General features: G+C 47.0%; 1 protein-coding gene across 3 annotated transcripts in view; it reads right to left on the reverse strand.

Annotated features, from left to right (window-relative positions):
- Nucleotides 1-1,973: 1,973 nt before the first annotated feature.
- Nucleotides 1,974-14,799, reverse strand: part of LOC144511906 (DNA damage-regulated autophagy modulator protein 2-like) — a 124,448-nt gene continuing 111,622 nt past the window's right edge. For all 3 annotated transcript variants that reach the window (XM_078242358.1, XM_078242356.1, XM_078242357.1), the window contains one exon: nt 1,974-2,751. In XM_078242358.1, the coding sequence (XP_078098484.1) occupies nt 2,641-2,751 (111 nt within the window). In that variant the 3' untranslated portion in view covers nt 1,974-2,640. The remainder of the gene's footprint in view (nt 2,752-14,799) is intronic.

Here is a 14,799-nt window from a genome sequence, read left to right on the forward strand (position 1 = left end):
TCATCAGCCCTCCCAGGTGAGCATAAAAAATCCCAGTGCTGTGCATAGAGGAGCAGGGACTCCTGTGACCCAATCAATGTTTTGATTATCTGATCATTTTGCTGTGTATGGGATCTTACTGTGCGTCAATGGGCTGCTGCGTTAGAACAGTAACTATACTTCAACAACATTCAGAGATGTCCTGAGGTGGGGTAAGGTACTACAGCAATGCAAACTCTTCCATCCAGTCTGTACCAGACGTCTCCGGGAAATGAATACTCTCTCTAGCTCTGAGCCTGCAGGTAACATTGCAATGACCCCACACACACTGACTGAAAGGTATTTCCTGTCATCGATAATCATCTGCGGCACAGATCACAACTTTTCCTTCTGTTGCCAGATTAGTGTTTGATGTTCACTCTTTAATTACTTTTACTGTTCCCACTGAGTAACAAATACTTCACCTCCCTTAATCCCTTTGTGGGCTCTTTGGACAGGACTTTGCAGCCTCGAGTGGGACTGGAAATTCCCACCTGAGGTCAACAGACATTTCTGTTGTCCCCCCCCCCCCCCCCCCCGCATTCAGTGGCGGGCGGTAGAATTCCGGCGTTTATGTTCTGTTTGCAACTTATTTTCTGACCTATCTTTGTGCCGTCAGCCAAGTTAACAACCATACATTCTGTACCTGCATCCAAGACATTTATCTAGATTGTAAATTGTTAAAGCCCCAGCACTGATCCCTGCGGCACTCCACTAGTTACAGCTTATCAACCCAAAAGTAATCCATTTAGCTTTAATCCTGTTTGCTAACCAATCCTCGATCCATGCTACCTCCTACAATATGAGCTCTTGACTCGTAACCTCTGACGTGGCAACTTATTAAGTGCCTTTTGGAAATCCAAGTACACTATATCTACAGCTTCCCCTCTATCCACCTTGCTCACTACATCCTCAAAGAACTCTAATGATTAGTCAAATGTGATTTCTCTTTCACAAAACCATGTTGGCTCTGTCGGATTGCATTATGATTTTCTCAATGTTCTGCTACTAGAATTTTCCCTGTGAAAGATGTTAGAGTAACCAGCCTGTACATTCCTGCTTTCTGTCTCTTTCTTTTGTTGAATATCTTAGAGGGTTATGGGGCTGGAGGAAATTATGGAGATCATAGAGGAATTTGAAAACAAGGAGCAGAATTTTAAAATTGTTGTTTGGCAGAGAGCTAATGTAGGGTGAACAAGACTTGGTGCAAGTTAGGACACAGGCAGCGGAGTTTTGGATGTCACCAAGTTTACAGAGATAGAATATGGGAGACCAGCCAGGAGTGTGTCGCAATACAGAGAGTCGAGCTGTTTCGACCACAGGGGTTTTGCACAAAATGGGAAGTGGGAAACAGCAAAATGAGGCTCTACAGCACTGCCACAGACAGGAGGATGTAAGTACAGTGTGACACGTTTACACACGATATTCCCAGCTTCAGTGTGGGCACTGAAATTTATAATTTTAAAATTTAAATATATGGTCTGAGTGAAATTAGGATCAGGAAAAAACAAGTGAAATTATGAGTAAAATTTCCCTCGACACTGTTCCCATCAAACACTCCCAGGACAGCTGCAGCACAGGGTTAGATACAGAGTAAAGCTCCCTCGACACTGTTCCCATCAAACACTCCCAGGACAGGTACAGCACAGGGTTAGATATAAAGTAAAGTTCCCTCTACACTGTCCCCCATTAAACACTTCCAGGACAGGTACAGCACAGAGTTAGATACAGAGTAAACTGCTTCCCTGCAACCGGTCTATGTATTCTACCCCTTATCTTGGGATCAGTGGCCCACAATAGTTATCCAAGCCCTCTCCTGGTGTATCAGTTTTGTATTCAGTGCTGTGTGCTTGTGGGGTGAGACTGAGACTGAGACCAAACTCATTTGAGCGGGGAAAGGCAAATTTCATCTTATACTGGACAGGATTTGAACCCAAGTCCCGGGCTTCCCAAACTCGCTTTGCAAATTAATTTTTAATTCATGATTAAACACTGACGAATCAAATCTCAGGGTTGACAATATTCATTCTGGTAGGTTGAAAAGTGTCTCCATGGTAATTGGCCAGGCCTGAAATTGTTGCTCTCACTCCAGCCTCTTGTCAGGAGGACAATGTGAGATTCTATTCCCTTTCAGACCATCAATCCACAGCTTATTCAGTAACCGTCAGCAGCAACACACCAGATCCCCATGTGTGAGAAACACATCCAGGCTACTGTCGCCTACCCAGGCAGATTCTGGCTGCCATTTCTCTGATCTGCGTCCCCTTGAATCATTGTTTTGGTGCAATCCTTTGATCCTGTTCTTTAATTCTGGCCAATCAGGGTTGATGAGGCCACTGAGCTTAGTCCAACAGTAGTCTCCTCTGGTGCAAAGCATCATGGTCTGCGGCCTAGTCAGCCTCTCCAAGGACGGTATTAGAAACATCAGGCGAATAATTATTATATTTTGTTCATAATTAAACTTTAAACTTGTCTCTAATCAATATCCTGAAAAGTAGGAACCATACACCGAATCAGTCCACCTGTGATACAAAAATGGGTTAAAAAATCAAGTTAAAATGGCCTTTGGGAAAAGGCCAGGCACTTCAGGCTGGTGTGAAGGATAGCTCCTGGTGCGGGTAGTCACAGGCTGCCTGCAAGCAGTGGACTATGCTCTCCAATGTGCGTGTGCGCCGGGAGTCTGTCATATAGAGTGTCGCTGTGTAAAGCCACTTCCGCGTGCAAGGTGATCTTCTGTTTAAGATGAGAGAAGGGGAGAGGATTAGAGGGGTCGCCATGGCAACATGCAGCAGATTTCAAATCAACAAGTAGAATGTTTATTCTCTTTAATCCATTAAGCACCCAGCTGGATTGTACAGTCGTGGTTTTGGATGGAGTTGAGATTGTCACTGGGCTGGATTTTACATGATGTGGAGATGCCGGCGTTGGACTGGGGTAAACACAGTAAGAAGTTTAACAACACCAGGTTAAAGTCCAACAGGTTTATTTGGTAGCAAAAGCCACACTGTGTGGCTTTTGCTACCAAATAAACCTGTTGGACTTTAACCTGGTGTTGTTAAACTTCTTACTGGATTTTACAGGCAGGGCTGAGGGAGATGCAGAATGTTTGGAGGTGCCATGTCCCTCTTGACTATGTTTATGATTCCATGCCACCAATTCAAGAGGGGCAGGGAGCTCTCCTCACTGTCCTGGTCAATATTTACCCCTCAGCAAACATCACAAAAATGAATGCATCATTCCTGGAATAAAAAGAGCATCACAGCACAGAAAGTCACCATTTGGCTCATGATGCTTGTGTTGGGAAATCCAATTAGTCTCAGCCCCCCTGCAATCTTTTCTCCTGAAGTATTTATCCAATTCTCTTTGTGTCTGGGCAATGCAAGCGCAGAGGGTGCACGCACCATAATGCAGTGCCTGTGACCTCACAGGAAACTGTCTGCAAGGAAGATGGGGCAGATCAAACTACACCTGAGAACACTGTTCCTGCTGCCTCCTGCTCGCCAGCTCTCTCACTGCTCCTCTCCTGAGCCCCAGCTGTGTGCTACTCAAAATGACGAGAGGGTTCAGGAGCAGGACACCAGTGAAAGATTAGGGGTCAGGAGCAGAGTGAGGTTTGCAAGAATATTATAAAGCAAGGGGCGAGGGGGGAGAGAGAGAGAGGGAGCGGGGCAAGGGATGACCACAGGAGTTTCACACAAAATGGGAGTTGGGAAAACAGCAAAATGAGATCTACAGCACTGCCACTGGCAGGAGGATATAATTACCGTGTGACACGTTTACACACGACATTCCCACCTTCAATGTGGGCACTGGAATTTATGGGGAAATTGGGAGAACAGAAATTGGAGTTTTGCAGCCAGTCGTAAAGTTTCTTTTGAACTACAGTTTTCAAAAATATATAGTCTGAGAGGGATCAGGAAAAACAATTGAAATTCTGAATCACAATGTGGAATACCAAAAAGCTAAAACAACAATATTCTGACAATTAGGAAGGCTAATTAGCAGCCAAAGCAGTGGTACCACAGCTGGCTCTGTTGTTAAGCAGGGAGGGACAAAGAGGACTAGAGCAATAGTTATAGGGGACTCTATAGTTAGGGGTGCAGATAGGCGTTTCTGTGGACGTGAAAGAGACTCCAGGATGGTATGTTGCCTCCCTGGTGCCAGGGTCCAGGATGACTCTGAATGGACAGAAAGCTTTCTGGAGGGAGAGGGCGAACAGCCAGAGGTCATGGTACATATTGGTACTAACGACATAGGCAGGAAGAGTGATGAGGTCCTGCAGCAGCATTTTAAGGAGTTAGGTAGAAAGTTAAAAAGCAGGACCTCTAGGGTTGTAATCTCAGGGTTACTCCCTGTGCCACGTGCTAGTGAGGCTAGGAATAGGAAGATAGTGCAGCTCAACACGTGGCTAAACAGCTGGTGTAGGAGGGAGGGTTTCAGATATCTGGACCACTGGGGTCTCTTCCGGGGCAGATGGGACCTGTACAAGAAGGACAGGTTGCATCTAAACTGGACGGGCATAAATATTCTGGCCGGGAGGTTTGCTAATGTCACACGAGAGGATTTAAACTAGTTTGGCAGGGGGGTGGGAACCAGAGCAAAGGTGAATTCGCTGAAGGGGAACCAGAGAGTAGGGCCAGTAAGACTTAGAGTAACAACAGGTAGGGTGTAGTTGCTAATCAAAGAGGGTCTGGTGGACTGAAGTGCATTTGTTTCAATGTGAGAAGTGTAGCAGGTAAGGCAGATGACCTTTGAGCTTGGATTAACACTTGGAACTACGATGTTGTTGCCATTACAGAGATTGGTTAAGGGAAGGACAGGATTGGCAGCTTAACATTCCAGGATACAGATGTTTCAGGCAGGATTGAGGGGGATGTAAAAGGGGTGGGGGAGTTGCACTACTGGTTAAGGAGAATATGCCTTGGTAGCAAAAGCTTGTGGCTTTAGCTACCAAATAAGCCTGTTGGACTTTAACCTGGTGTTGTTAAACGTCTTACTAAGGAGAATATCACAGCTGAACTTCGGGAGGACACCTCGGAGGGCCCATACAGCGAGGCAATATGGGTAGAGCTCAGGAATAGGAAAGGTGTAGTCACAATGTTGGGGGTTTACTATAGGCCACCCAACTGCCAGCGGGAGATAGAGGAACAGAAATGTAGGCAGATTTTGGCAAGGTGTAAAAGTAACAGGGTTGTTTTGGTGGGAGATTTTAACTTCCCCTATATTGACTCACTTAGTGCTAGGGACGTGGATGGGACGGAGTTTGTAAGGAGCATCCAGGAGGGCTTCTTGAAACAGTATGTAGATAGTCCAACTAGAGAAGGGGCCATAGTGGAGCTGGTATTGGGGAATGAGCCCGGCCAGGTGGTCGGTGTTCAGTAGGGGAGCAGTTCGGAAACAGTGACCACAATTCAGTATGCTTTAAGGTACTGATGGATAAAGATAAGTGTAGTCCTCAAGTTAAGGTGCTAAAGGGGGGAAGGCTAATTACATCAATATTAGGCAGGAACTGAATAATGTAGATTGGGGGCAGATGTTTGAGGGCAAATCTACATCTGGCATGTGGGAGGCTTTAAAGTGTAAGTTGATAGGGATTCAGGACCAGCACATTCCTGTAAGGATGAATGATACGTGTGGCAAGTTTTGGGAACCTTGGATAACGAGAGATATTGTGAGCCGAGTCAAAGAGAAAAAGGAAACATTTGTCAAAGCTTGGAGGCTGGGAACACACGAAGCAAATGTGGAATACAAGGAAAGGGCGACACGGTAGCACAATGGTTAGCACTGCTGCTTCACAGCTCCAGGGACCTGGGTTCGATTCCCGGCTTGGGTCACTGTCTGTGTGGAGTTTGCACATTCTCCTCGTGTCTGCGTGGGTTTCCTCCGGGTGCTCCGGTTTCCTCCCACATTCCAAAGATGTGTGGGTTAGGTCGATTGGCCATGCTAAAAAATTGCCCTTAGTGTCCTGAGGGATTAGATTAGAGGGATTAGTGGGTAAAATATGTAGGGATATGGGGGTAGGGCCTGAGTGGGATTGTGGTCGGTGCAGACTCGATGGGCCAAATGGTCTCTTTTTGTACTGTAGGGTTTCTATGATTTCTATGAAAGTAGTAAGAAACTGGAGTAAGGAAGGCTAAAAGGGGTCACGAAAAAGCGTTGGCCAGCAGGATTAAGGAAAATCCCAAGACTTTTAATATATAAAGAGCAAGAGCGCAGCCAGGGAGCGGGTTGGCCCAATCAAGGACAAGGGAGGGAATCTATGCGTAGAGCCAGAGGAATTGGACGAGGTATTAAATGAGTACTTTGCGTCAGTATTCATCAAAGAGAAGGACTTGGTAGATGATGAGTCTGAGAAAGGATGTGTAGATAGTTTGAGTCATGTTGAGATCAAAAAGGAGGAGGTATTGGGGTTCTTGAGAACATTAAGGTAGACAAGTCCCCAGGGCCTGATGGGATATACCCCAGAATACAGAGAGAGGCAAGGGAGGAAATTGCTGGGGCCTTCAGAGAAATCTTTGTATCCTCACTAGCTATAGGGGAGGTCACCAGGCAAGAGTGTTCTCTTCTGAAGTGGGGAACACTTCAACGGTCACGGGCATTCGGCCTCTGATCTTCGGGTAAGCGTTCTCCAAGGCAGCCTTCACGACACACGACACCGCAGAGTCGCTGAGCAGAAACTGATAGCCAAGTTCCGCACACATGAGGACGGCCTCAACCGGGATCTTGGGTTCATGTCACACTATCTGTAACCCCCACAACTTGCCTGGGCTTGCAAAACCTCACTAACTGTCCTGGCTGGAGACAATACACATCTCTTTAACCCGTGCTTAACGCTCTCTCCACTCACATTGTCTGTACCTTTAAGACTTGATTAGCTGTAAAGACTCGCATTCCAACCATTATTTTGTAAATTGAGTTTGTGTCTTTATATGCCCTGTTTGTGAACAGAACTCCCACTTACCTGACGAAGGAGCAGCGCTCCGAAAGCTAGTGGCTTTTGCTACCAAATAAACCTGTTGGACTTTAACCTGGTGTTGTGAGACTTCTTACTGTGTTTACCCCAGTCCAACGCTGGCATCTCCACATTATAGGGGAGCTCCCAGAGGATTGGAGAATAACCAATGTTGTTCCTTTGTTTAAGAAGGTTAGCAAGAATAATCCAGGTAATTACAGGCCAGTGAGCCTGACATCAGTGGTAGGGAAATTATTGGAGAGGATTCTTCGAGACAGAATTTATTCCCAGTTGGAAATAAGTGGGCGTATTCGTGAGAGGCAACATGGTTTTGTGAAGGGGGAGTCGTGTCTCATGAACTTGATCGAGTTTTTTGAGGAACTGACGAAGATGATTGATAGAACATAGAACATAGAAAAAATGCAGCACAAACAGGCCCTTCGGCCCACAAGTTGCACCGGTCATGTCCCTACCTACCTAGGCTTATATATAGGCTTACCTATAACCCTCAACCCTATTAAATCCCATGTACTCATCCAGAAGTCTCTTAAAAGACCCCATCGAGTTTGCCTCCACCAACACTGACGGCAGCCGATTCCATTCACCCACCACCCTCCGAGTGAAAAACTTACCCCTGACATCTCCTCTGTACCTACTCCCCAGCACCTTAAACCTGTGTCCTCTCGTCGCAGCCATTTCAGCCCTGGGAAAAAGCCTCCAAGATTCCATCCGATCTATACCTCTCAACATCTTATACACCTCTATCAGGTCACTTCTCATCCTTCGTCTCTCCAAGGAGAAAAGACCGAGCTCCCTCAGCCTATCCTCATAAGGCATGCCAACCAATCCAGGCAACATCCTTGTAAATCTTCTCTGCACCCTTTCAATCATTTCCACATCCCTCCTGTAATGAAGCGACCAGAACTGAGCACAGTACTCCAATTGGGTTCACACGAGGGTCTTATATAGCTGCATCATTGTCTCCCAACTCCTAAACTCAATCCCTCGATTGATGAAGGCCAGCACACCATACGCCTTCTTAACCACCTCCTCGACCTGCGAGGCCGATTTAAGAGTCCTATGGACCCGGACCCCAAGGTCCTCCTGATCCTCTACACTGCTAAGAGTCTTACCCTTGATATTATACTCCTTCATCCCATTTGATCTGCCAAAATCGACCATTACACATTTATCCGGGTTGAAGTCCATCTGCCACTTCTCCGCCCAGTCTTGCATCCTATCTATGTCACGCTGCAGCTTCTGACATCCCTCCAAACAATCCACAACACCACCAACCTTCGTGTCGTCGGCAAACTTACCAATCCATCCCTCCACTTCCTCATCCAGGTCATTTATGAAAATGACAAACAGCAAGGGTCCCAGAACAGATCCCTGGGACACTCCACTGGTGACCGACCTCCATTCTGAAAAAGACCCATCTACAACCACTCTCTGCCTTCTGCAGGCAAGCCAGTTCTGAATCCACAAGGCAACAGCCCCTTGGATCCCATGCCCTCTCACTTTCTCGAGAAGTCTTGCAGGGGGACCTTATCGAACGCCTTGCTGAAGTCCATGTAAACTACATCTACCGCTTTTCCTTCGTCAATGTGTTTAGTCACATTTTCGAAGATCTCCACCAGGCTTATAAGGCACGATTTGCTTTTGACAAAGTCGTGCTGACTACTTTCGAGCATACTAAACTTCTCTAAATGGTCATAAATCCTGTCCTTCAGGATCTTCTCATAGAAATCATAGAAACCCTACAGTACAGAAAGAGGCCATTCGGCCCATCGAGTCTGCACCGAGCACAATCCCACCCAGGCCCTACCCCCATATCCCTACATATTTACCCACTAATCCCTCTAACCTATGCATCTCAGGACACTAAGGGCAATTTTTAGCATAGCCAATCAACCTAACCCGCACATCTTTGGACTGTGGGAGGAAACCGGAGCACCCGGAGGAAACCCACGCAGACACGAGGAGAATGTGCAAACTCCACACAGACAGTGACCCAAGCCGGGAATCGAACCCAGGTCCCTGGAGCTGTGAAGCAGCAGTGCTAACCACTGTGCTACCGTGCCTCCCCCCACTGTGCTACCGTGCCGCCCCACCAACTTACCAACAACTGAGGTTAGACTCACCGGTTGGTAATTTCCTGGGCTATCCCTATTCCCTTTCTTGAATATAGGAACCACATCCGCAATCCTCCGGAACCTCTCCCATCTCCATCGACGATGCAAAGATCATCGCCAGAGGCTCTGCAATCTCTTCCCTCGCCTCCCACAGTAACCTGGGGTACATCCCATCCGGTCCCGCGACTTATCTATCTTGATGCTATTCAAAATTTCCAATACATCCTCTTTCTTAATGTCCACATACTCAATCTTTTCAGTCCGCCTCAATCCTGTAGTACAACCACCCAGGAATTTTTCCACCGTGAATACCGAGGTAAAATATTCATCAAGCACCTCTGCTACTTCTCCCGGTTCTGTAGACTTTCTCACCTTCACCTTTTATAGGCCCTATTCCTTCACATCTCATCCTTTTACTCTTCACATATTTATAGAACGCCTTAAGGTTCTCCTTAATCTTACCTGCCAAGGCCTTCTCGTGACCCCTTCTGGCTCTCCTAATTTCCTTCTTTAGTCCCTTCCTACAAGCCGTATACTCATCTAGATCCCTATCTTCGCCAAGCTCTCTGAACCTTTTGTACGCTTTCCTTTCCTTTTTCACTAGGTTCAGCGCAGCTTTCGTGCACCACGGTTCCCGTCACCTATCAACACCTCCCTGTCTCATCGGAACGTTGTCATGCACAAGTCCAGGCAAGCATTCCTTGAAAATCTGCCACCTTAAGAACATAAGAAATAGTAGCAGGAGTAGGCCATCTAGCCCCTCGAGCCTGCCCCGCCATTCAATAAGATCATGGCTGATCTGACGTGGATCAGTACCACTTACCTGCCTGATCCCCATAACCCTTAATTCCCTTACCGATCAGGAATCCATCCATCCGCGCTTTAAACATATTCAGCGAGGTAGCCTCCACCACCTCAGTGGGCAGAGAATTCCAGAGATTCACCACCCTCTGGGAGAAGAAGTTCCTCCTCAACTCTGTCTTAAACCGACCCCCCTTTATTTTGAGGCTGTGTCCTCTAGTTTTATCTTCCTTACTAAGTGGAAAGAATCTCTCCGCCTCCACCCTATCCAGCCCCCGCATTATCTTATAAGTCGCCATAAGATCCCCCCTCATCCTTTTAAACTCCAACGAGTACAAACCCAATCTCCTCAGCCTCTCCTCATAATCCAAACCCCTCATCTCCGGTATCAACCTGGTGAACCTTCTCTGCACTTCCTCCAATGCCAATATATCCTTCCTCATATAAGGGGACCAATACTGCACACAGTATTCCAGCTGCGGCCTCACCAATGCCCTGTACAGGTGCATCAAGACATCCCTGCTTTTATATTCTATCCCCTTCGCAATATAAGCCAACATCCCATTTGCCTTCTTGATCACCTGTTGTACCTGCAGACTGGGCTTTTGCGTCTCATGCACAAGGACCCCCAGGTCCCTTTGCACGGTAGCATGTTTTAATTTGTTTCCATTGAGATAATAATCCCATTTGTTATTATTTCCTCCAAAGTGTATAACCTCGCATTTATCAACGTTATACTCCATTTGCCATATCCTCGCCCACTCACTCAGCCTGTCCAAATCTCTCTGCAGATCTTCTCCGTCCTCCACACGATTCACTTTTCCACTTATCTTTGTGTCGTCTGCAAACTTCGTTACCCTACACTCCGTCCCCTCCTCCAGATCATCTCTATAAATGGTAAACAGTTGCGGCCCGAGTACCGATCCCTGCGGCACGCCACTAGTTACCTTCCTCCAACCGGAAAAACACCCATTTATTCCGACTCTTTGCTTCCTGTCGGATAGCCAGTCCCCAATCCACTTTAACACACTGCCCCCAACTCCGTGTGCCCTAATCTTCTTCAACAGCCTTTTATGGGGCACCTTATCAAACGCCTTTTGTACTTTTCCTCGAGATTGCCTCCTTCCAATTTATGCCTCTAATCTCCTGCCTGATGGCTTCATATTTCCCCTTACTCCAGATAAACACTTTCCTAGCTTGCCTGATCCTATCTCTTTCCAATGCTAGCGTAAAGGAGATAGAGTTATGATCACTATCCCCAAGATGCTCCCCCACTGAGAGATCCGACACCTGTCCAGGCTCATTAGCCAGTACCAGATCTAGCACAGCCTCTCCTCTTGTAGGCTTATCCACATGCTGTGTCAGGAAACCCTCCTGAACACACCTAACAAACTCCTCCCCATCCAAATCCCTTACCCTAGGGATATTCCAATCGATGTTTGGGAAATTAAAGTCTCCCATCACGTTATTCCTACATCTCTTCAGGATCTGTTTCCCTATCTGCTCCTCAACATCCCCGTTACTACTGGGCGGCCTGTAGAAAACACCCAGCAAAGTTATCGACCCCTTCCCGCTCCGAACTTCCACCCACAGAGACTCCGTAGACAATCCCTCCAAGGCTTCCACCTTCTCTGCAGCTGTGACACTATCCCTGATCAGCAGTGCCACTCCCCCCCTCTTTTGCCTCCCTCTCTGTCCTTGATAGAACATAGAAAAACAACAGCACAAACAGGCCCTTCGGCCCACAAGTTGTGCCAAACACATCCCTACCTTCTAGACCTACCTATAACCCTCTATCCTATTAAGCTCCATGTACTCATCCAGGAGTCTCTTCAAAGACCCTATTGAGTTTGCCTCCACCACCACTGACGGCAGCCGATTCCACTCGCCCACCACCCTCTGTGTGAAAAACTTACCCCTGTACCTACCCCCCAGCACCTTAAACCTGTGTCCTCTCGTAGCAGACATTTCCACCCTGGGAAAAAGCCTCTGAGAGTCCACCCGATCTATGCCTCTCAACATCTTATACACCTCTATTAGGTCTCCTCTCATCCTTCGTCTCTCCAAGGAGAAAAGACCGAGCTCCCTCAGCCTATCCTCATAAGGCATGCCACTCAATGCAGGCAACATCCTTGTAAATCTCCTCTGCACCCTTTCAATCTTTTCCACATCCTTCCTATAGTGAGGTGACCAGAACTGAGCACAGTACTCCAAGTGGGGTCTGACGAGGGTATTATATAGCTGCACCATTATCCTCGGACTCCTAAACTCAATCCCTCGATTGATAAAGGCCAGCACACCATACGCCTTCTTAACCACCTCCTCCACCTGTGGGGCCGATTTTAGAGTCTTATGGACCCGGGCCCCAAGGTCCTTCTGATCCTCTACAGTACTAAGCGTCTTTCCCTTTATATTGTACTCCTTCATCCCATTTGACCTGCCAAAATAGACCACGACGCATTTATCTGGGTTGAAGTCCATCTGCCACTTCTCCGCCCAGTCTTGCATCCTATCTATGACCCTCTGTAACTTCTGACATCCCTCCAGACTATCCACAACCCCACCAACCTTCGTGTCGTTGGCAAACTTACCAACCCATCCCTCCGCTTCCTCATCCAGGTCATTTATGAAAATGACAAACAGCAAGGGTCCCAGAACAGATCCCTGGGGCACACCACTGGTGACCGACCTCCATTTAGAAAAAGACCCATCTATACCCACTCTCTGTCTCCTTTGGGCAACCAGTTCTGGATCCACCGGGCAGCAGCCCCTTGGATCTCATTCCCTCTCACTTTTTCTAGAAGCCTTGCATGGGGGACCTTATCGAACGCCTTGCTAAAATCCACATAAACCACATCTACCGCCTTCCCTTCGTCAATGTGTTTAGTCACATTTTCGAAGAACTCCACCAGGCTCGTAAGGCACGATCTGCTCTTGACAAAGCCATGCTGAGTATTCTTGAGCATACTAAACCTGATGAGGTTAGGGCAGTGGGTGTTGTCTACATGGACTTCAGTAAGGCCTTTGACAAGGTCCCTCATGGCAGACTGGTGCAGAAGGTAAAGTCGCATGGGATCAGAGGTGAGCTGGCAAGGTGGATACAAAACTGGCTCCGCCAAAGAAGACAGAGGGTAGTAGTGGAAGGGTGCGTTTCTGAATGGAAGGCTGTGACAAGTGGTGCTCCTCAGGGATCAGTGCTGAGACCTTTGCTGTTTGTAATATATATAAATGATTTGTAGGAAAATGTAACTGGTTTGATTAGTAAGTTTGCGGATGACACAAATGTTGGTGGATTTGCGGATAGCGATGAGGACCATCAGAGGATACAGATCAGTTGGAGACTTGGGCGGAGAGATGGCAGGTGGAGTTTAATCCGGACAAATTTGAGGTAATGCATTTTGGAAGGTCTAATACAGATAGGGAATATACAGTAAATGGCAGAACACTTAAGAGTATTGATAGGCAAAGGGATCTGGGTGTACAGGTACACGGGTCACTGAAAGTGGCAATGCAGGTGGAGAAGATAAGTCAAGAAGGCATACGGCACGCTTGCCTTCATCGGCCAGGGCATTGAATTTAAAAATTGGCAAGTCATGTTGCAGCTTTATAGAACCTTAGTTAGGCCGCATTTGGAATATAGTGTTCAATTCTGATCGCCACACTACCAGAAGGATGTGGAGGTTTTGGAGAGGGTACAGAAAAGATTAACCAGGATGGTGCCTGGTATGGAGGGCATTAGCTATGAGGAGAGGTTAGAAAAACTTGGTTTGTTCTCACTGGAATGACGGAGGTTGAGGGGTGACCTGATAGAAGTCTACAAGATTATGAGAGGCATGGACAGAATGGATAGTCAGAAGCTTTTTCCCAGGGTGGAATAGTCAATTACTAGGGGGCACAGGCTTAAGGTGTGAGGGGCACAGGTTTAAAGGAGATGTATAAGGCAGATTTTTTACAGAGAGTAATGGGTGCCTGGAACTCGTTGCCGGGGAAGGTAATGGAAGTGGATACGGTAGTGACTTTTAAGGGGCGTCTTGACAAATACATGAATAGGATGGGAATAGAGCGATATGGTCCCCAGAAGGGTAGGGGGTTTTAGTTCAGTCGGGCCGCATGGTCGGTGCAGGCTTGGAGGGCCGAAGGGCCTGTTCCTGTGCTGTAATTTTCTTTGTTCTTTGCTCTTTGTTAATGCTAGGCTTTAATCACAAGAAGATTCAAGTACAGGATTATTGAAGTTTTACTTTAATTGTATAGAACCCTGGTTAGATCACACCTGGAGTAGTGTGTGCCGTTTTGGTCCTCTTACCTCAGAAAAAATGTTATTGCCATGGAGGGAGCGCAGCAAAGGCTCACCAGACCTGTTACAGAGATGGCAGGACTGTCTTATGAAGAGAGATTGGGTAAACTGGGCTTGTATTATCTAGAATTTTGAAGAATGAGAGGTGATCTCAGTGAAACCTACAAAATATTTAAAGGAATAGACAGGATAGATGCAGCAAAGATATCTCCACTCGGTTGGGGAGTCTAGAACTAGGGGACACAATTTCAAAATAAGGGGAAGCCACTTAGTGCCAAGGTGACAGACGTCTTTTTACTTGGAGTTGTGATTCTTTGGAATTATTTAATGCAAAGGACTGTGGTAGCTCAGTTATTGAGCATGTTTAAATCAGAGATTGACAATGACATTCAATCTGGGGGTGGCATGGTAGCACAGTGGTTAGCACTGCTGCCTCACAATGCCAGGGACCCAGTTTCAATTCCAGCCTCAGATCACTGTCTGTGTGGAGTTTGCACTTTCTCCCCATGTCTGCCTGGGTTTCCTCCGGGCGCTCCGGTTTCCTCACACACTCCAAAGATGTGCAGTTTAGGTGGATGGCCATGCTATATTGACCCTAG

Source organism: Mustelus asterias, chromosome 25 (genome assembly GCF_964213995.1).
Source record: "Mustelus asterias chromosome 25, sMusAst1.hap1.1, whole genome shotgun sequence".
NCBI classification, from domain to species: domain Eukaryota; kingdom Metazoa; phylum Chordata; class Chondrichthyes; order Carcharhiniformes; family Triakidae; genus Mustelus; species Mustelus asterias.